The sequence below is a fragment of the Gracilinanus agilis genome, chromosome 1 (genome assembly GCF_016433145.1).
Source record: "Gracilinanus agilis isolate LMUSP501 chromosome 1, AgileGrace, whole genome shotgun sequence".
Lineage (NCBI taxonomy): Eukaryota > Metazoa > Chordata > Mammalia > Didelphimorphia > Didelphidae > Gracilinanus > Gracilinanus agilis.
This window is the reverse complement of record NC_058130.1, coordinates 270,880,865-270,903,398: the sequence shown is the minus strand read 5'-3', so window position 1 is coordinate 270,903,398 and position 22,534 is coordinate 270,880,865. Positions and strand designations below refer to the sequence as shown.

The window sequence follows — 22,534 nt, the reverse complement described above, 5'->3', positions numbered from 1 at the left end:
CGACAGGGCCGCCCCTCCAGCCGTCCCCCCCCCCCCCCCCCGGGAGGCCGGGCTTTGCCCAGGGCTTTACGTTTCTTCAACTACACTAACAGAACCGGGGTTCTCACGGGACATGCAGAGTCGCCCTCCTCCAAAGGGTGGCAGATGCCTGGCTGGGCCAGACCCACCAGGCAGGAGGGGGAGAGTAGCACGTGGGCGGATGAGGGCACAGAGGCCGGGCCTTCCCCACAGCCCTCGGGCCGCCCCCTCGCTGGCTGGCGTGGCCTCGACTTCTCTAGGACTGAACACGGAGGCGGCTTACCGGGAAGGAGGAGTCCGGGGCCCCTCCGTCCGGCTGGGGCGCCAGGCAATGCGGGCAGAGTCGGAGTGAGGGCATCCAAGGATGGGGCGATGCCCATCCGACGCTGGCGGGCTCAGAGCGGGCGAGAGTCGGGAAAGGGCTCCCAGCGTGACAGCCTCCGAGCTCCTGCCCGCCTCCCTCTGCCATCGCTGTCCTGGGGAAGCCGGGGACCTGGGAAGAGAGCTGGGGCACACGTGGGGCGGGGGAGGTCTTGCCGGATGGATCCCAAATCCTCATCCGCCGGTCAGCAAGCCTGGGGCAGCTCTGAGGAGTGGTTCTTTGCAGGGGCAAAACCCAAACGGACGGGACGCTAGCCGTGAGCGGGTGAGAACATTCAGAAGGAAGGGGCCTCTGGTTAGGTGAGCGGATCAAGGGGGAGGAAGGGTCCTATTCCTCTTTTCCTTGCCGATTTGGGTGGTCCTGGTCACAGCTCCAGGTGAGAATTGGGCCCAAGGCTCGGCGCCATCTCCTGTCCAGACGGAGGAGGTAAGACCCAGGAGGGTAGATTACAACAGCTGCCTCTGGAAGAAAAGCCCCACGCAGGGTCACAACCAGCATCCGCGAGGGTGCCACCGTGGAGGAGCTCCCGAGGCGGGGACCCCCTGCCCACAGCCACCCCTCCCCAATCCAGTGGCTCCCTGGAGTCGTCCTGTCCCGCCGGGCTCTGGCAGCAGCTACCCAGCGATGCCCCCCGGCCTGGCATCCTCCCCTGCTCCCCACCCCCACGGCTGCTCTGCAGCCCTTTCCTTTCTGTCTCCCTCCCCTTAGAGGCGCCTGATTTAGAAGGAGATGCTCATGATCATCCCGTGTCAGTCTGCCCCGCTCCCTCTGATTAATTGCCCTGAACACTGTCGGTGGCTGTAGCGGGGAGATGAGAGCACCAGCAAAGGAACAGGCCCCAGGATCCGACTCCTCTCCTTCAGGCTTCCCCACCACCCAAGTACTGCTGGAAGATTCCAGGAGCAAAAAACAGCCTTGGGAGGGAACAGGAAATCCAAGCAGGATTTTTTCCCTTCCTTCCCTTCTTCTGAAGGGTAATGAGCCTATGGGATAAGTTGCCAGGGGTGAAGGCCACTGAGAGAGAGTACAAACTGGGAGGATGGGTTGCATTTCTGAGGCAGGAAGGTAAATTGGAGGTCATTTGGGACTGGTCTGGCTTCCTGGGAACCAGCTCTGGTTCTGGGGTTTGGTGGCCTAGGGGAGCAGCACACCCTCGACCCAACCCACCCCCTTGCCTGGGATCTGGCTGGGAATGGGCTTCTAGTAACCTCAATGAAGTGTGCCATGGCCTAGAGGAGACGCTCCAAAAGGGGCCCATCTGTTATCAGCAGGAGGGCCCCAGGAGAGCTGAAATAATTGAGAGGATGCACGAGAGGCACTGACAAAACTGGGGTGAGGGGAACGGCCCTGGCAGGTGGTGGGGTGTTCCCTGATCTCTGAAGGGTTAAGAATCAAAAGGGAGGAAGTCATTGCACATACCTTATGTTTAGGACATTTCAAAGAAAAGTTCTCTTCAACTAGAATGCAACCTAAGAGCAAAGAGAAGTGTCTGTGGTAAGAACAGGGACAGAGGGGGGTAGGGGTGGAGGGAGAGGGGAGGGCTTAGGGGGTCTGAGTCTTCCCAGCTGATTCGCCACGAACACACAAACTGGGCGTGATGGGGCAGGAGCAAAGCTTCAAAACAGGCAGGAGCCTTGGAGGTTCCTTCAACCCTCGCCCCTGGGAGATTTCCCCAGTGGTAGAAATGGAAGGTGAGCCCAGTAACTACAGAACCTCCTCACCTCATCTGAAAGTTAAACCAGGATTGCAAATGAAGGTAGTCAGGGCTTCCCAGAGCTAATATTTCCAGTTTTTATCCCTGGATTTTCTCCTATTTCCTATTCACTTGATGAGGGTGGGGTGGGAGAGGAGAGAAAGAGAGAGACAGAGAGACAGAGCAGAGAGAGAGAGTGAGGAGAGAGAGACAGAAAGAGAGAGAGCAGAAAGAAAAAAGAGAGAGAGAGAGAGAGAGAGAGAGAGAGAGAGAGAGAGACAGAGACAGAGACAGAGAGAGAGGGGAGAGAGACAGAGAGAGAAGAGAGACAGAGAGAGCAGAGAGAAAAAAGAGAGAGAGAGGCAGAGAGAGGACAGAGTGAGAAGAGAGGCAGAGAGAGAAAGAGACAGAGAGAGAAGAGAGAGAGAGGAGAGAGTGAGCAGAGAAAGGAGAGAGAAGAGAGAGGCAGAGAGAGAAGAGAGACAGAAAAAATCAGAGAGAGGAGAGACAGAGACAAAGAGAGGCAGAGAGACAGACAGAGACAGAGAGAGAGAGAGATCATAGTATTCCCATCTTGTGGTCCACTGGGCTGGGAAGGAGCTCATATCCCCTCTTTCCCCTCCAGATCTCAGCCTTTACTTCCAGGGGATGCTGGGAGAGGAAGTTATGGCTGTTTTCATTTTCTTTTTTCTTTTTCCCCCAGACAACAGAAGTGGGAGCTGGAGACTGGAAACATTAAGTCTCTCTTGCACCAGTGAAGAACACTAACCACTGGGAAGCCCAGTGGGCCATCTGTTTATGTCTGTACATGAATTCCAAGCTCACAAAAGACACCCAGCACTTCGAGTCATCCAAGCATGAATTGGGCAAGAATCTTGTTGTATGTACAGCAGTTGGACCTGCCGTGGGGCCCAACCGCTCATAGCTAGCCTCCCCTGGGCCGTGCTGGTCCAGCCTGCTTCAGGCCAGATGGGGCCTTTTGACTCGTGTGTAGATTTGGATCTGGGAAAGGCCCATGCTGAGACTGACTCACTGTCTGGGGGAGGGAGGGCCCCCGGTGGGAAATGGATTTTGGAAGAACCCCAGTGCCTTCTACGGCCTCCGCCTACCCTCTGCCTCCTCCCGATTCATACCTGCCTCAACTGACTTTTCCCCTGACTTGAACCAGGGGAGGTCTGCCTGCTGCAGGCTCTCCGGCTGCTTGAGTAAGAGCTCTGCAGCTATTCCAGGCCTCTCCTCTCAGAGGGGAAGTTACAAATAGCTTTCACTCAGGAGGTTCACCGTATGGGAACACGGACTAGAGGGGAAAGAGGAGGTTGCTGGGGTTGCCAGCTCCCTCTGGGATGAGACAAGGAGAAACACCAAAGAGAATGGAAGGCAGAGGAGAATGAAACATTGGATAATCTTCCTTCTTCTCTTCCTTGTATCCCTGATGTCCCCCTGTGCATGCACCAATCCCAGGTATTAAAGCTGTACCAGGGCAGGCATTTTTAACCAGCTTTGTCTGGGTCAAGGACCTCTTTGGCAGTCTGGCAAAGTCTTTGGACCAACTTCTAAGGAGAATCTTCTTTTAAAACCTTACCTTCTGTCTTAGTATTAATTCTAAAACAGAAGAGCAGCAAGGACTAGGCAATGGGGGTTAAGTGACTTGCCCAGGGTCACATAGGTAGGATGTGTCTGAGGCCAGATTTGAACCCAGGACTTCCCAGGCCTGGAGTCCTGGTTCTTTATCTACTGTGCTACCTACCTGCTCCAAGAAGAATGTTTGCAAATGAAGAAAAATAAAATCCATGAAATCATAGGGAGAAGCAATTATAGTGTTATAGTAATTTTCCATAGCTAGAAAATAATTTTAAAAGCAAGTTTATAAGGGGCAGCTAGGTATCTCAGAAGATAAAGAGCTAGGTCTAGAGATGGGATGTTCTGGGTTCAAATTTGGCCTCAGATGCTCAGAGCTCTGTGACCCTGGGCAAGTCATTTACCCCCCATTGCCTAGCCCTTACCACTCGTCTGCCTTGGATACACAGTATTGATTCTAAGACAGAAGGAAAAGATTTAAAAAATAAGTTTATGGACCATCTAAAATCTAAATCTAGGTTCAGAACCTTGGCACTGGAATTTTTAATTTTCTGTAAGGGAAAAATATGCCACTTTTTGTACCTCTTAGACTGAGGCAAGGCTTCAACTAGGGTGGTATTACCCTTTTCTTCCTAAGAAGCCTCCATCCTTGTTTTTTTTTTTTTTTAACCCTTAACTTCTGTCTAAGAATCAATACTATGCATTGGTTCCAAGGGAAAAGAATGGTAAAGGCTAGGTAATGGGGGTTAAGTGACTTGCCCAGGGTCACACAGCTAGGAAATAAGTGTTTGAGGCCATATTTGAACCTAGGACCTCCCATCTCTAGGCCTGGTTCTCAATACACTGAGCCACCTAGCTGCACCCCCTCCATCCTTGTTGAAGGTATCATGTGAACCCTGCTTATTCCTTTCCTATCAATAATTTCTATCTTCCTCTCCCAAGCTTAGCTGGTCATTGAAAGATGACTTTAAGAAATCTCTCCTCTGCCCTGAACATACATCCTCTAGGGCAAAGCCTGGTTCGGTATAAAGGCCAGAAAAGTCAAACACACACACACTCTCGCTCTCTTTCTCTCTCTCTCTCTCTCTTCCCCCTTCCTCTTTCTCTGTCTGTCCCCCCCCCCTTCCTCTCTATTTCTCTCCCCCTTCCTCTCTCTCTCTCCCCACCACCTCACAAATATATCCAGGGCAGGGAGAAACACTGAGGCTGAACTTCTCCCCATTCCCCCCCTCCACTGCCCCATCGAGCATCCTTCAGGTTTCCTATTTCACTTCTCAGCTGGTACCACAGCGAACCACTTTCAGAAGAGAGGAAATATTTGCCAGGATAAATCTGCAATTTGATTATGCTGTTCCTCAAAAGAACCTGCCTTTAATTTCCTGACTTTTTAAAAAGAAGGAAAAATCCCATTACCCCACTTCTGACACCAACCATTCCATGGTACTGTTTATGATGTTCTTGAGTCCCAAAGTGTCAAAGGCAGGGCAGCAAGTCAAAAACTGGCCTGCAATTGGCAGTAAGAATGTGTAGAGATGATGTTGAAGTCATTTGTGGTCTTATTATTATAATTATTTTTATTTTCACATCCTTCCCTGCAGACTTAAGTAGAGTACTCTTTGTACTGTATTGTGGTTGGTCTGAGTTCTGCAAAAAAAGAAAGAAACACAAAAAACCCCAAATCTTTCTTCCACCATGATGGTGGATAGCTAGGTGGCCCAGTGGATAGAGTGCTGGGCCTGAAATCAGGAAGACGTATATTCCTGAGTTCAAATTTGGCCTCAAACACTTATTGGCTGTGCAACCCTGGGCAAGTCACTTAGCCCTATTTGCCTCAGTTCCCTCATCTGTAAAAATAACTGGAGAAAAAAATGGCAAATCACTCCAGTATGTTTGCCAAAAAAAAAAAAAAAGCCCAAATGGGGTCATGAAGAGTCAGACGCAACTAAATAAACTGAACAACCACTACCATGATGGAAAGTAAGAACTTTCTCCAAAGTCTGTAGACCCAGTTCTCTGTGCCTGTCAGGCTCTCTTCTTTACACACACACACACACACACACACACACACACACACACACACATTCACAAACACAAGTGCTCCCACTTATACACATAGAGTATGATATGGTCAGATATCGGAGACTTCAGTCTTTAGTGGTATCTAACCAAAAGGGAAATGATTTGGCTAAAATAAGTCCTTATCACTTTAGTACTCTAAAGCATAGGGTTTTTAACCTTGGGATATGTAAACTTATTATTATTTTTAAAAATCATTACCTTCTGTCTTAGAATGAATTGTATTGTATTGTATTGGTTCCAAGGTAGAAGGAGTAGTAACGGCTAGGCAAATGGGGTTAAATGACTTGTCCAGGGTCATACAACTAGGAAGTGTCTGAGGCCAGATTTGTACATTTATTTTTTAAAAATTTTAATAACTGTATTTTAATATTATTAAATTTATTTCACTTGTTTAATTTCAATCTTCAGAGAAGGGGCCCATAAGTATCATCAGATAGCCAAAAAGTCCATGACATGACAAAGGTTGAAAACTCTTGCTCTGAAGTTCCCAGAAACTCCCAGGAAGTGAACAGGCCATTAGATAGAGAGAACAAGTATGACAGAATGGATCATAAGATCCAGATTTGAGTCTTAGTTACAGGGACCCAACCAGAGACCAAAAAGAACCCAACCATAACCAAAGAGAAGTAACTAGGAGTTGACTTCAAGATAGGGACATTAAAGGGCCAAAAGCACTACTCTGGGAGCACCTCTTCTGCTCCCTCCAGCCTGAGCTCCTGCCTCTGGAACAAGATGTCCTAGGTGTTTCCCTATCTCTCCTCAATTTCTCCAGAGATGAACTCAGGCAAGTCATTTGGCTTCTCAGACCCTCGGGTCTTCATCTCTAAAATATGTGTACTTCCTCCTTTACACAAGAATACTGTGAGGAAATAGGTTGCAAGCTATAAAACACCATAGAAATAGCCTATTTCTTCCCCAATGAATCAGAGGTAAATCCAATTGTTTTCTAGATTTGTGGTGAGGAAATCTGTGAGTCAGGTCATTTTTTTTTGCTCCTCTTCCCAATTTTTTCTGTTCCATGAATCCCTGGTTAATTGTATTCATTCAAGGCAAGGTGAGGAGTGAGGGATGGCAGGGGAAAAAGTTTTTTTAAGGGCTCAAATTTCTAAAAGGAATTAGAAATCCCAAATATCATCAGGATACCAGAATCTTTGCTAAACCCTTTGGAATTCCCCATCTTTATCAATTAAATGTAATAACAAATTTCCACACTAGTTTTTCTAAGTTTGTGATTGAACTGATCTCCTTCCCTTCCTTCCCTCCACATCCCCGTGCTGGCCATCTGGATTATACATGTATTATTATGCAAAACGTATTTCCATGTTGTTCATTTTTGTAAGTAAATAATCTCATAAATCCCAAACCCCAAAACATAAACCCAAATAAACAACTGAAAAATTGTCTGCATTGATCTGCATTCTGACTCCAACAGTTTTTTCTCTAGAGGTGGATATAGCATTCTTTGTCATAAGTCCCTCGGAATTGTCCTGGGTCACTGTATTGCTGAGAGTAGCTATCAAGTTGATCATCCCATCATATTGCTGTTACCAGTACAATGTTGTCCTGGTTCTGCTTATTTCTCTCTGCATCAGTTCATTTGGACTTTCCAGTTTTTTTCTGAAATCATCCTGTTCATCATTCCAGACAGCACAATAGTATGGAATTCCCATCTTTAAAACTTTTGAAACTCTTCATGAAAGGCTTGATTGGGAAGGCATCCACAGGGACAAAGCGCTTCTCATAGGAATTGGTTTTTTTTTTAATATAATATCTAAAAAACATCTTTGTTTCAGAGAAACCTGGGAAGACATATGAACTGATGCAGGGTGAAGCAAGAGAACCAGGAGAACAATTTCTACAAAGACAATAATATTATAAAGACAAACAACTTTGAAAGACTTAGGAACTGTGATCAACATAATGACCAAACACAATTCCAGAGAACTGGGTGGTCCAGGAGAATGAAGATATAGATGGAATTTGACAACTTGAGTGCAACTCTATCAAACATGCTATTCCTGAGAGAAAAGTGATAAGTTCAGAGCACAGATTGAGAGATTTTTCCCCCCAGACATAGACAAAGCAGGAATTTGTTTTGCTTGATAATACATGTTCATAACAAGCATTTTTTTTTCCTTTCTCAAGAGTGGTTGAGGAGGGCAGGGGGAGAGGGTGTAGAGTGGGAGGGAGAGAAGGTAAATTTTTGTTGATAAAATATATTTAATTTGAAAAAAAAGAAAGAGGGAAAAAAACACACCTTTGACTCTATTGGATCCTTGGTTATTTTGCCTTTTTAAAATGTGTTTTATAGGGGCTGCTAAGTAGCATAGAAGATAGAGCACCAGGACCGGAGCCAGGAGGGCCTGGGTTCAAATCTAGCTTCAGATACTTCCTAGCTGTATGACTCTGGGCAACACTTAATACCAATTGTCTAGCCTTTCCCAATCTTCTGACTTAGAATTGATGCTATGACAGAAGGTAAGGGTTTTAAAAAAAAAAAAAAAAGAGAGAGAGAGAGAGAGAATGTTTTCTAGATGATGGCTTTGGCCAAGGTTGCCCTGGGGGAAAGAGGGATGAAGTGTTTTAGGCTGTGATTCTTAGAAGCTCTCAGACTCAGTCTGAAGGAAGGACACTATCATATGTGGGGACAACCCTCACCCTGAATGAATCAATTAAAATTAACTGTGGATTGATAGAACCCTGCATTTGGAATGTCAGTCATAAAGTCAGTGTCCATGATTTTCTCTCATGTTACTTAGACTGAAGTAGGACCATCATTAAGGTGAAAGAGAGTGAGGATGGCTCTAGGCCTCCTGTTTTTGCAAGACCTGAGATGCTGCACAGCGGAGGAAAGTACCTGGTGAGGGAAGGAGAGGGAAGAGTACCCCATTTGTTAATAAAATGAATCCTGAGGCTTATATAGACATAACCCATTCCAATCTCCCACTACCAAGGAAATGCTTAAGGATTGCCCCCAACTCCTTCTACATACCAGCCCCCCTTCCTTTCTCAGGAAGCGCTTTTGTGACAAGCCTGTCTCTGGTGATCAATAGAAACTGATTTTACTTTGTTCGTGTCTTAAAATTTCCCAGGATGGGGTACAGTGTGCCTGTGACAGTTTTCTAGCTCACACCCCACCAAACTCCAAAGGATATCCTCTTGCACACAGCCCTAAAGACAAACCCAGGCTCAGCAACCCAATTCACTCAACAAGCCCTAACATCCAGGGAATGTGCCAGCAAAATGTCAACACTCAAAGCCAGGATCACCAAGGGGAGCCTGTGGGCTGGAAGCCAGGCCAGGACAAAGTAGGAAGAAAGAGAAGAGGCTCTTTCCTGAAGACGGCCAAAATATCCCCAATTGAGTGTATTGCTGACAGTACCCGGAGGCAAATGCCAGACAGAAGAGCCACCCATGAGCTGCCATCAGGGCTCCTAGAAGAAAGCCATGCGAGGTTGCCCTGACAGGTCATCAATGGGAAGGTTCCCTCACAGCCAGCGACCACATTGGAGCAAGGCAAGTCCATCCAGAGAGCATACTCGATACTTAATAAATGGTCTATTGAATTGACCTCCCTGGTTAATTCACACAGCCCCAAACCAAGAGTGCCCTTCCAGACGGGCGTGCGTGTAGGACAGGACCCTGAGGAAGCCAACAGCTGGCGGCTATCTGGGGGACCTGGACCTTCCACATCTGCAGTCACTTGCATCAACTCCCTCCCTTAAGCCCTTCATAAGCAGTCCCGGCTGACTAGAGGGCCCCAATCTTCTCTACTAAGGAGATTTCTCCCCACTCTCTGAAGATCCCCGCCTGAGAAGAAATGGAGTTGGAAGGGTGTCAACCCATTTCCTTATGGACAGATGAATTCCTCATCTGGCAGCCTTCACCAGAGAGGAGCCCGAGGATGGGAGCTGCTGACTGACCAATGTGTGCGGCTTCCTAGGCTACTGACTGCCAGGATTCAACAGCTTCTGGCTCAGGTAATCCCAGACAGGATGTTGTCCAGGATGTAGCAGTCGCTGACCCTCTGACACAGTCGTGACTCTCCAATTGTTCGGTGTATTCTTACACATACAGAAGAAGCCTTTCCCCAGAGACAAAACCCCCGGGCACATGGCAGAGCTGCCCGTGTAACCAGGCTATCCAGATCAGAGCTACTTCACTCTGTCACACAGTAACCCGCTTTCCTCCTGGCCTATCCTCTCTGACTGACTACCGACTGTTCTGTCTTTTCAGTATATGTGGTAATAAAGAAGACAGGTGCCCCATTGCTGGTTGGACTGTGGCAGCTTGTAACATCCATGATCTTAAGTGGGGTCAAGGCTGCCTCAGTGGAATTCTGTGAGGCAGCCTTGACCCCACTTAAGATCATGGATGTTACAAGCCTCGGTCTGGAATTCCTCATTTAATTTTTTGGTGGCTTGTTCTGTGGTTCATGTGGTGGATAGGGGCAACCTGATGTTGGGGGAAGTGGATAAAAAAATCTATGTGGTCATTGTCTAAATTCTATCATTAGTATTCCTTCGGGGAGAACCTCCTTCCCCCTATTAGTCCTTTTAAAATAACAATTCCTGGGGAAGGACTGATGAGTTTATCAGACTTATTCTTTTCCAGGCAACCAAGAGGGATCATTCAGGTTATAATGGGAACATGGATGGTTGCTAAAAGGAGGGGAGAGAGTGAAGGTTAACTTAATCTACTCCGCCATTTTGCTGAGACTTAACTGGAGGGCTGAGGAGGGGCTGTCCAATTCCATCAGACATCAGGAGAAGAGGTTTGGGGGCTGGGGTGGGAAGTGAGGCTAAAGAATGACAAGGATTAGGGTTTTGTCTGAGTTGAATTGGATGGTCTCTTGAGGTTCCTTCAAGTTGAGAGGTTCTCTAATTGGAGGTAAGAGGCTCCAGGCAAAGGAAAAAGGCTAAAAGTTGTTTGTGGGAAGGAATGTCTTGGATGCTAAAACAAATAAACAAATAAATAAATAAATAAGTTCAGGAAGGAAGGTGGGGAAAACCCAGAATGTCAGAATGGAAACTGGGTCTATTAATGGTTCTGAAGGTCTGAGAATCAGAACAAGAGAATGTCAGGAAAGAGAGGAAAGTCAATGCACAATTATGGGGTTAGAGGTCAGAATGACCCAATGAGCCACTTCGAAATGGTGCCCATTTCCCCTTCTCCCTTTCCCCTCACTACACACACACACACACACACACACACACACACACACACACACACACACACACACACACCTGTGCTTCTCAGAGCAGTGCGAAGTGGGGTACTGAGTTGCCCTGGCTCCGTGGTCTCTTACCTGTGTCACTGGCACATGCGTAGTGGTAGGTTTGAGGACATCCTTTGTGGCAGCAGCCAAGGGTGGCACCTACTTGCTGGCAGCTGGAACATCTCTTTATATCCATGAAAGAAGGGAAAGCAGTAGAGAGAGAAAAAGATAAGGCAATCAGTGGCATTCAGAAATCCAAATTTCCTACTAAGGACTCTATAAGCATGGGAACCCAAAAGCTAACCCCCTTTAGGGCTATCCAATTATGTGGGCACAAGTACCCCAACTTTGTCCAATAGACAATCCAGGTTACCTCATCCTAGACCACCATCCTATAAAAGATTGCCCCCTTCTCAACCTAGGTGGAGACGCTTGGCCATCTACTGGTTGTGGGCTCTCCTTTCTTCTTTCCTCCTCCCTTTCCCACAATAAAGCTTATCTGCGTTTCTCAACTCTCTGTCTCATTTGCCTCTGGTCGAGCCCCCTGTTAGCCAGGCCTGACATACAGTTGCCCAAAATGAACACCTGCGTTAAAATCCTTCCTCTGACACTCACCCACATATTTATGGCTATGGACAAATCTCCTAACTTCTCTGAGCCTCATTTTGCTCATTTCTGAAATGGGAATAATAATGTTTCTAAGCAGCCCCCTCACAGGGTGGTTGTGAGGTCCAAATGAGATAATGAATATAAAATATTTTGCGGTCTTTATAGCATTATGTAAATGCCCATTATCATTTTAATAAGCAACCCTGGATAACTCTGGGAGATAGCCTTTCCAAATTATTGAAAAGATCAGGAGACCAGGCCTCAGGATAAGGTTTCCTTTGTCCCCTCCAAAGTTCCATGAGTACAGGTCCCTCGAAGGCAGCCACCAGGCAGTTGTCCTAGTAGTTTTCTCCCTTAGGTCCAATATTTGGCACAAACCATCAGGGCCTGGTTTTTCATTTTTTTCTTCATGCCTCACTCCTGAGTAAGAGATTTTTTTTCTCTGGCCTCCATGGATTTTTTCACCATAGTCCTGGAAGGCACCAATTTATCTTCAAACTGACCTAAGGGCTCTATGGAGAAGCTAGGCTGGTCTCTTGTCCTGAAAATGAGCCATGGATCCAGAGCCTGTCAGAACAAACCACAGCAGGCTCAGATATTTACTGCTGGAATACAAGTGCTTCCCTGAAGGAGCCTTTGGTTATCAAGAGACCCAGAGCTATCAAGGGTGTCCAGAGGAAGGACAAAGGTCATTCCCTTGTCCAGCTCTGTCCCGGGAGAGAGACAGCTAACTGCCAGCAAAGCATCTCCCTATCCTGGGGCTGCTTACTCATATGTCTGGACGGCTGTTCACCTGACATGTGTCTCTGGGGGCATTCATCTCTCTCTCTGCCCTCTGTGGGCCTTCTCTCATCTCCTGACACTGTCTGGAACACAGCCTGCGTCATCGGGAAGGAACAGGCTATCTAATTGGGAATTAGCTAGAAAGTGGCCACAGTCCGTTTTGCTGCCTAGATGGAGCTCTTAGCTGGCGGTGTATGCGGTCTCCTCCTTCAAGATAATGGCCTCAGATCAGAGTGGGCTGACTTCCCCACGCTGCCCAGACCCATAGTCAAGAGGTCAAACCAGAAAGCATCATTCCCAAGAGTCTAGAGTCACTGTTCCTGGCTCCTGCAGCACAATGACCCCTCTCTAAAAAGGATTTTGAATGAAGGGCTGATCACGAGGATAAAATGTCTGTGTTGACATTGTAAATATGATATGGTAGGTATTTTAAATGGAAGGGAAGACAGTGAGGGCTGCCTGGGGGTAAACTGAAAGTTACCTTTATGCCTTTAATATTCAGATGTATGTTGTGGGGGTGGGGGGAGCCCTTGGATGGAGATGGGATGCTGGGGTAAGATGTATTGTATCCGAGGGAGGGTGTTTTTGGGGAGGGAAGCTACATAGATAGGAACAAACATAAAACAGACATCCACAATTTACTATTGCAAAGTACAGTGGACAAGACCTCACTGAGAAGCACAGATTGAGCAAAAGGGCTAGCAGGTGAGGGCAGATGGGAGAAAAGATGGGGTGGTGTTGGGAGTACCACCTGACCCCACTGAGGTGAGGGAACTCACTGCTGGGACAGCAGTTTGGACCAGAAATCAATGGGGGTTCAGTGAACCTGGGGCCCAACCATGAAAGGACCTTACTCCCCTAGAGACCAAAAGGGGCTGGAGGAGAGAAAGGTGGATCCACCAAGAACGTAACCTCATTTGTCAGAGCCCTTAGCGATCTTGGGACTGAATGGGGTTTTCTCAGGGCTGTATACTCCTACAGAGAGTACCAATGGAAGGTTGCATTTTGGATGAACTTTAACTCAAGATGGTGAAATGTGGAATGGGGGTGGGGAGGGAGTGCTAGATGGAGGATCAAAGGATGTGGGTTCTAAGCCTAGCTCAAACACTAATTCACTCGGTGATTCTGACTGTCACTTCAGATCTAGAATGAGGTAACTTCAGTTGGAATGCTGGCCATGCTACTGAACTACCTGTGTGAAGTCTCCTCATTTTTAAAATGGGACAGGAGAGTTGGACCAGATGATCTCTAGAGGGCTTTCTGCCTCAAAATCTATGAACTGGAAATATTCTTCAAGATATCTTCCAGGCCTAACATTCTGTGATTCTATTCCTATACACAGACTGAACCTTGAGCTCACCCCACTGGCAGGAAAGTTCTGCTGTGTGCTTGGACTGGTAGGTGCTGGACTGTAGGAAAAGAAGGTATCCCAGGGGCACCCCCCTAGGTGGCAAAGGCATACTATTCATCTAAGATCTACCAGCCACTGGGAAAGGATGACAACACTCCATTTTGTGATTTTTTCCTCCTCAGAAAAGTACATAAAAGGCAGAGCGAGCCCCAGGCTGTAAAGCAGATGCTCACCTGCCGGAGAGAGTCACTGAACTTTTCTGGGAACCAATCATCCAGGCATTTCTGAAAGGCAGATGGCACACCACCATCCTTGCATCTGTCCCAGGACGTGAAAAAGTGAGAGCAGAACTAGGCCTTCAGCATGGGACAGACTCGTTCCATTGTCTCCTTTCCATAGAAAGAGGAAAAGGGGACAAGGCAGTGGGTTCCTGACAGTCAACAGAAGTGGCTCCCCGATGCTGGGGTATATTCAGTCAACCAGCACCTGCCCTGGTCTCTGTCAGCTCCTCCTGCCCCCAGGGCATTAGCCAGGGAGCCCAGCTGAGGCTGAATGGGTCTTTGTGGAGCTGTAGGCACTTCAGATCCTGCCCGGGCCACCAGGGGTGAGGACTCTGGTTAAGTCGGGGGAGATCTGGTTTGCAGGTGAGTATCCTCTTAGCACCTTCACAAGTAACTATTCCTGCCAAGGTGCTGTTCTTGACTTACTAGCTCTCTCATCCCAGCTCAGAGGAGGCACTGAGTCTCTTCTGGAGGAGGAGGACATTTCCCAGAAAATGAGAAAGAGAAGTGCTCCTTTACACCTGTCTTTGACTCCCATCGGAGCTGAGGTGACAGAAAATGGGGCAGCATCTGGCATTGGGTAGGGAAGCAGCCCAGCTTCAGTACTATGGTGGGTTGGGGAAGTGCCTCCATCTTAATTTCCACGATAGGAAGAAACTAAAGAACAGACCAAATAGGAAAGAGATAGCGGGTAAGAAGGGCAGAGGTAGAAATGAGCAAACAGATCAAAGATGGGCGGAACGTGAGAGGCGGTATGTTGGGGGACCTCTCCCCTAAGCGTGCCTTTGACTTGCCCACCTCCATGCCTCTGCCCATGCCTTTTTCCCCTAAGGAGATCGCAAACTCCTGAAGGAGAGAGGCTGAGCCTCATTCAATTTCATATCTTTTACAGCTCCTGGAATAGAAAGGTACAGGCAGGCATCTGACAAATATTTTCTTTAGTAAATTAAATGACTGACAAGAGAAGGGAAGGCCCAGGTTGGCTACGTAAGAACCTAATCACCTCTTGCTCTCCTCATGAATAAGGTAGGGCATGTTTCTTAACTCTGTTTGGCCTGAAAGCCAAGTTCCTCCCTTGTGCTAACTCACAGCCATGCCCATGCCACCTACAGACCAAAATATAATGGAGCCAGTCACGTCAGCCTCTTCCACAAATACACCAGTGCCTGTCCTTTAGCTAAGCAGCTGGCCCAGCATTCTCATGGCGCCTTGGGAGGATGTGGGGGTGTAGGACGCCGATCTCAAGAGGGTCTTAGTTATACAGAGCTGTGCATGTTGCAACAAGACCAAGGTGACTCATCTTTTCCCTTCAGCCTCATCTTTGGTGTCATGACAGCATTAATTTTGACTGGCACTTTCAGGGTTATTTCAATTAAAGAGTACGACCTCATTTCCAGGACCACTTCCTGTTACAATGATGTCTTGGACTGCTGTGACAAGAAGGGTCTTTGGACACTACTGTGGTCTGCCCAGATTTTCTTGTAATCAGTGCTTTTATTTCTATAACTTCAGATATGTCGATTTTCTCAAAGCTCCCTCACACTGATTGGCTGATGGTATTAGGGAGTGTAATCTGGTTGTTTATATTTTAAAGGTGAGAGAAACCAAGGCAGGAGCAAGTATGGCCCAGCAGAAGCAAAACTGGGACAGCATCAGGCAATGTGGCTTTAATTAACTATTGGGCTAGTGGGCAAGCTATTCCTCATTCTGGGCCTCAGTGTTTTCCTCTGTGAAATGAGATTGGGCTGGATGGTCTCAAACCTCCCTTCCAGCTCTAACAATCTTCGGGGCTAAGGGAACTGGAACAAGCAAATGGCCAACACGGGTTAGAGCAAGAATCCTGGGTCTGTGAATGACAGTCCTGGGCTCCTGCAGCAAGCCTGGGATGGGAACGGGGAAGCCTGTGAAAGGTTCTCTCTTAGAGGGGTACAGGCTCCCCCCTGTGTAGGTAAGGAATCCCAAGCTTCTCTGGAGAGGCTCCCAGGGTCTGGACCTCCCCTCCCACCTCCTCTGCTCCTCTTCCTTTTCTCTTCCCTCTCTTGAACAGACTTGATGCCCCTATTGTCCAACCCATGTTAAGGAACCGGTTACCGTGGGGCATTAGGTTTGGTCAGGATAATATACTATCTGGTTTGCCCGGAGGATTTTCTGGTGGTGTATCAGGGCTCCCCCAGGCATCCTTCTGAGAAACTAGGGAGGTATCTTCCAATCTATCTTAAAGTGAGATAGCATCTACAAAGCCCTTGACAGGGCATCTGGCAAACAGTAGGTGCTTAATAAATGCTTATTCCCTTCCCTTCATCCATGGGCTCAACTGTACCAAGGGAAAGTGAGGCCCTGCACCAAGGGAAGTGCCTCGGTGCTAGGGCAGGCCCTCTAGCTCCAGCCCCCCGAGAGGGAGTCTTACCACATCTGCAGCTGTCTTCATGGCCTCCTGCAGGCCGAAGAGCTTCCCGGCCACCAGGTAAACGCCGGCAGTCCATATGGCACAGCCTTCGTGCACCCAGTGCTCCTGGGTGTCTCCATTCAGCTCGGGCGGCGGGGGTGGCGCCTCGCTCTTGTTGCACTCATGCTTCCTGGGCTTATCTGCGGCGGCAGAGGCGGCCTCTTCATCTTCCGTTGTCCTCTGCTCGTCACAGCAGTAGCAGCTCTGGAGCTTTCTGTACAGTCCTCGGGAACTGGACCTCAGAGTGCTCTGCTTGGTTGAGTCAGCCGTGACGTCCAGCCTGGGGGGCTTCCCGGCACCGGTGACGGCCAAGCAGGGACTCTCCAGACCTCTGAGTGTTCTCTCCAGGGTGGGTGCTGCCTCCTCCCCCAGCCCCTCTGCCCTAGCTTTCTCCTTGAGTCTGGACTTCTTTTTGGGCAGGCAGTCCTCGGGGTAGTAGGGCCCGCACAGGTCCCCGAGGTCTTTGTAGTTGGCGGGGTTTTGGCAGAGACAGCAGACCAGGCAGGCCGCGCTCAGGGTTTTGGAAACCACGGGCCCCAGGTGCATGGTGGACGAGAGGGGCAGCACGGCCCGGGCCTGCAGCGAGGCACCCCCTGGGAGGGTGGCTAGGGCAGAGGAGGAGGTGGTGGGAGAGGCGGCAGAGGAGGAGGAGGAGGAGGAGGACGAGGAGGAGGAGGAGGAGGAGGAGGAGGAAGAAGAGGAAGAGGAGGAGGAAGGCTTCTCCTTGCGGGGCTTGGGCTCTTCCCCAGGGGAGTTGACCACAATACAAGTGGTGGTGAACTCGTCCTTCTTCTCCACCCGGACATAGGGGGAGAAGGGTGGCGCTCGGCTATCAGTCCGAAGCCTTTTGCAGGAAATATACTTCAGTCGGATCTCGGGTTCAGCGGGGTCCAAGGGGGGAGCCTGCTGCTGTTGCCTTCGCCTTTTGGCCCGGCTCTTGCACTGGGAAGCCACATTCTTGGCCTTGCCTCGAGTGAGCCGTTTGCGCTGCCGCTTGGAGTAGCCACCATTGTAGCTGGCCTGGCCAGCGGGCTGCTTCTGGGCCCTGGTTTGGGGCTGGGAGGCTCTGCCCTCAGCGGGCTCTGGGGTCAGGCCTTTGTCCTCCAAGCCGGCTTTCTTCCCTTCTTCTCCTTCCCCATCCTCCCCGCTGTGGGCCAGGGCACCCCCCACGGCCGCCCTCTCCCTGGAGGCCAGGAGCAGGCTGGGAGCCAGATGGGCTCGCTTCTCCAGGGGGAGCTTGGCCAGGCCCAGGGCCGCTGCCTTCCCCTTCCGGCTCCTCTTCTTGGGCACCAGGCTGAGACTTTTTGCAGCATCCACGCTGCTGCCGCCGCTCCCAGCTCCGCTGCCGCTGCCTCCGTGCTGTTGCTGCTGGGGTGTCTCTGGAGATGAACAGGCCTCACCCTTGAAACAGTCAGAGGCCAGCTTCTTACTGTTCATTAGTTTTCCTTTTAAGGATCGGTTGTTGGAATTTCTGCATAATTGTTCTGCTCCGAGGTCCTCGGGAGGCTTTTCAGCCATGCCTGGGTTTAAAGGCCTTGCTTCTCCCCTGGCAGGGCTGGCCCCGGCCTTCTTTAGGGCCCTCTCCTTCTCGGGGAGAGAAGGGCTCAGAGGATTACCACTGTGGGTTGGAGCCACCACAGCTGCAGCCGCTGCTGCTGCTGCTGCAGCCGCTGCTGCAGCTGCTGCGGCTGTGGCAGTTTTGCATGCAAACTTCTTCAGGCTGGGAGAGGTGATCTTCTGCACGATGGCTTCTAACTTCAGGCCTCTGCCCTTGCGGGGAGGCAGGACCTTGGTCTTCATGGCTCCCTGGAAGGCAGCTCGAGAGGTGATCTTGATGCAGACATTAGGGGTCTCCGGAGGAGGGGCTTTCAGGGGGGGCTCACAGGTGCCCTTGGTGGATTTGGCTTTTTTTGGGCTGGAGATCCTCTTGAAGAGGCTGGGGGAGGCCTCGGCCTTCTCCTCCTTGATGCTCCCAGGGCTGCCTCCACTTCGGAGAATCAAATTCCTCTTCTTGGCTGGAATTGGGGACATGAAGGTGGACTTCCTCTTCAGGGAGTGCAGCTGATGCTCTGGCAGCTTGCCTCCCACGCTGGATGCAGGTTTGGGGAGTTTCACCCTCCTGTTTGCTTTCCCCTCTTTCTGGGCACTGCCAGGCATCTTGAAGCTGGGTGGTAGGTGGTTATTAGAAATGAGTTTCTTGGCAGTTTTGCAGTTTGGCAGCCTCCCTTCTGTAGGCCTCCTCCGCTTGGGGTGGAAGAGCTCCTGGGCTTTGGTCCGAGACCGGAGGATCATGGACCTCTGGTCCTTAGCTGGGGTGTCTGGAGACTCAGTTTCCTTCATCTTGGACCCCATGGAGCTGTTCTCTTGGGCCAGGCTGGGCACTGGCAAGGCCGCTGGGTCGCTGGGGCTAGAGGCCACCTTAGGGGACAGCTTTCCCGCTCTCTTCCCAGACTTGAAGCTGGCCCTCTGTTTTGTTCCCAGCTTTTCAGGTTGGGAGGATGCTCCAGTTAGGCTGGGTGGGTGTGAGCCAGGGGTTCGGGGCTCATTGAGGGCGGTGAAAGAGCGGGTACACATCCTAGGGAGTCCTTCAGCCACCACCCTCCCGGCAGAACCCAGCTGGCCAGGAGCCCCTGCGCCTTCGGTATGCCCCTGGGGCTGCCCTGTGCAGGCTTCGGGCAGTGAAAGGTCCTTGGGCAGATCTGGGGCCTTGCAGCCAGACTCCTCTCCCTCTGGCAGCCCTCTCTGTACTCGGCGGCTCCTCAGGCTCTTCCCTCGAGGCATAGGCCCTTTCTTGGCCAAAGTGTTTTCAGGCAATGCTGGCTTATTCAACTTCCCAGGCAGAGCAGCGCTGGGAGCTACATTCTCGGGAGGGGTGCTTTCATTCTCTGGAGCCCCCCCTTCCTCCGGCTTCATGTGAGACAGGGATGACTCAAACCAGCTCTTCACCTTGGACTCTGTACCCACTGCTGGACCCAGGAGGATGACGGACTCTCCTGAGAGGCGGCAGGGAGAAACCCAGTTAGCCTTTGGGCTGAGGGACTCTTCAGGCTCTTCCTTGGTGCAGATCAATGGGGTCTTTGGGGGAGAGGGATCCTGAAGGCCAGGTCTTTGCTCAGGGCTGGCCAGGAGTTCACAAAGGGAGGAGTACTCTTCTGCCTCCAAGTCTTTTCTTTCAGAGGAGGGGAGCAAGGAGATATCACTGAAGTCACCAGCTGGGCAACAGTGCCTACTATCCTCCAGCCATCGATCGGCTTTGCTGGGCTCCTGGCACCCCAGAATGTCTTCTTCTTCCTTCACTTCTCTGACCTCCTCCTGCTTGAAATCTCTTGCTTCTTCCTTCTCGCTCGAAGGCTCTCCCTCTGGGAAGCCCATACAAACGGTATCATCTGTTTTCTCTTTGCTGGACCCCTCAGGAGGCTTCCCTTGACCCAATCCCTTGGGAAGCTCTGTAGGGTGTAGACCCCACCTGGGACAGGCATCCCCCAGGTTCTCCTCTGGCCAAGCAAAAGGGTTCGCATTATCACCAGAACCCACTGAGTCAGTGGTCGTATCGGGAAAGCAGCCAAAAGCAGTCGTCCCAGTGTTAGACGGGGCATCTGGGAGATTCGGTTTGGGACCATATGGAAGAGAACAGGGTAATTTCTTGGCTTCAGGCATGGTGAACCCCACTGGGGGATCCTCAAACAGCTCTTCACCAAAGTCCTTGGTACTGTTGCCTTTGTTGATGTGAAGCGGATCAGGTAGGGTTTCTGTCTCCCCAGGGTGGGACCAGGTGTTCTTGGCCACAGGGTCTAGGCAGGTATTGTGGTTCTCTAGAGAGAATGAGGCCTTGCTGGGGTCCTTAGCCAAGACGGGAGACTCGCTCCAGCCTTTGTCAGCCTTTTCACTGATGGCCTCCTGGAGCACGATGATCTCCGAAGCCAACTCTTCCTGAGACAGGGCGCTGAGCAGCAGACGGGGACATTCCCGGTCGCTGGCAACAAACTTGGTAAAGGTGTCCAGGGGCAGACTGCTATGGAGGCTCTGGAAGGAGTCATCGGACTTGGTGGACATATCATCGGGGGAGGTGACTGAGCAGGTGGACACGGACTCCGGCTTGGCCTTGGAGTTGTTGGTGACTCTGGCAGGGCTGTTCCGGGTTTGGTTACAATAGAGGAAGGTCCTCTCCAGGTGATCTTCTGAGCCACTCAGGTAGTCTGCCTCTTGGGCTTCCGCATGAATGGACTGTGGGGTGCTGCTCAGAGGTTCCGACAGAGGGGTGCCCACAGGCTCGGCAGAGTAGCTGCCACTCTCTGGACTACAGTGTTGGCCTTTGAGCTGCTCCGGGGTCCTAGGAACGAGGTTCTTGATGCCCTTCTTCTGGGGAACGGTGGATTTGGACATCAGGAGTTGTTGCACAGTGTTCGAGATATTCTCTACCTGTGAGGTCAGAGCAGTCAAGCTCTGCAAGCTGAGGTCTGAGAGCAGATTCTCGGGGATTTTGTCTTTCTGTAAATTCTTACAATTCACGGCTTGAGCGTCCACTGAGCTTGTCCCATCTGTTGGGGAAGGGTTCAGGAGGGGCATGAAGTGGCTGTGATCTGTGATGCTGGCAGGGAAGGCTCCTGTGCTGAGGGTCTGCTGGCTGTACTGGAAGTTCTCCAGGTTGGGCATCAGTGGGGATGGAGTGGAGCTGTAAGAAGGAGAGCGACCCATAGACCGAGCAGGGGAATGACTGGAACTAGGACTGAAGGTCTGGTAGTACTGCTCAGGGGTCCTCACCGGAGTGTCGGGCTGGCAGTAGCTCTGGCCTTGCTGATTGTAATGTTGGTACTTGGCTATGTTTTGATAATGCAGTGTTTCTTGGGCATGGTGTCTTCCCTGGAGAGCTGCCTGCTGTTGCTGCTGCTGCTGCTGCTGCTGCTGCTGTTGTTGCTGTTGCTGCTGCTGGTCATAGCCGATTCTGCTGGACTGGTAGCTGTGCAGGCTTTGTACCCTCTGCCCTGCAGTCAGGTTAGCATTGCTAGCTAGGGACCTCTCGTGGGGCTGGCTGGCTGGGGCAGTGCAGCTCTTAAAGGAGTGGGCTCCCTGACTCCCCCCCTGCACAGACGAAGAATACGTGGAGGAAGTAGGGAAGGACTGGGAATGCTGGGGGAAATGAGAGCCCTGGGGAAAGGACATAGGGGGGATGTCATTCTGGATCTTCTGCCTTTGGAGCTTGGGGTATGTCAAGGGGTTCTGCTGCTGCTGCTGTTGCTGCTGCTGCTGCTGTTGTTGCTGCTGCTGCTGCTGCTGCTGCTGCTGCTGGAGCTGCTGCAGCTGTTGCTGCTGCTGCTGGAGCTGCTGCTGCTGCTGCTGCTGCTGGAGCTGCTGCTGCTGCTGTTGCTGCTGCTGCTGCTGCTGCTGCTGCTGTTGCTGTTGCTGCTGCTGTTGCTGCTGCTGCTGGAGGTGCAGGGAGTGAGTTCGGAAGGGCAGCTGCGTATTCTGCTCCTGGTACTGACGGCTACTGGAGGGCACTGCTGTCTTTTTCATCAAGTTCTCTTCATACTTGGCTACCCCTCCGGCTAGGGCCTGCTGCTGAGCTCCCCACGTCTGTAGGCTCTCCTCTCCCGAGTAGCGCCCGGGGTAGGGGCTGTTCTCCTGGACGTTGTAACTGGAAAAGGTCGGTCTCCCCTGGAGCGGCTGCTGGCCAGGAAGGGGCTTATTCCCGCGGTGGTATTTGTCGGCGGCTGCGGCTGCAGCTGCGGCTGCGGCGGCGGCAGCGGCGGCGGCTGAGGCGGTGCTGTCATAAGCTGGGTAGGGCTGCTGACTGTAGTACTCCTTGGCCAGCAGCCTCTGTCTCTCGCAGCTCAGCCCTGCCTGGCTCTGATGCCTGTAATTCTCCAGGCGTGAGGAATCTTGTGAAGTCTGCTGGTAGTTCTGCTGCTTGCCATGGAAACCACACCTTTCTCGAAAAGACTGCATGGCTCAGGCTGGTTATCTGTGGAAAGAAAAAGGGAGAGAAAGATGGTGGGGGGGAGAGGGGGCAGAGACAAGAAACAGAGAGGATTCAAATGGACCGTGTTCTTTCTTTTACCTTGGAAAGCCGTGCCCGCGCGGGCATGTCTACTCTGTAGC

General features: G+C 50.8%; 1 protein-coding gene across 1 annotated transcript; it reads right to left on the bottom strand.

The window, feature by feature from the left end:
• Positions 1-104: 104 nt before the first annotated feature.
• RAI1 (retinoic acid induced 1) lies at positions 105-22,381 on the bottom strand. Its single transcript, XM_044657576.1, has 6 exons — positions 21,839-22,381; positions 17,799-21,652; positions 16,400-17,738; positions 11,059-11,152; positions 1,820-1,869; positions 105-861 (listed from the first exon to the last, which is right to left on the bottom strand). The coding sequence occupies exons 1-6, from the start codon at positions 22,379-22,381 to the stop codon at positions 847-849; spliced, it is 5,895 nt and encodes a 1,964-aa protein (XP_044513511.1). The 3' UTR covers positions 105-846.
• Between the last annotated feature and the right edge of the window lie 153 nt (positions 22,382-22,534).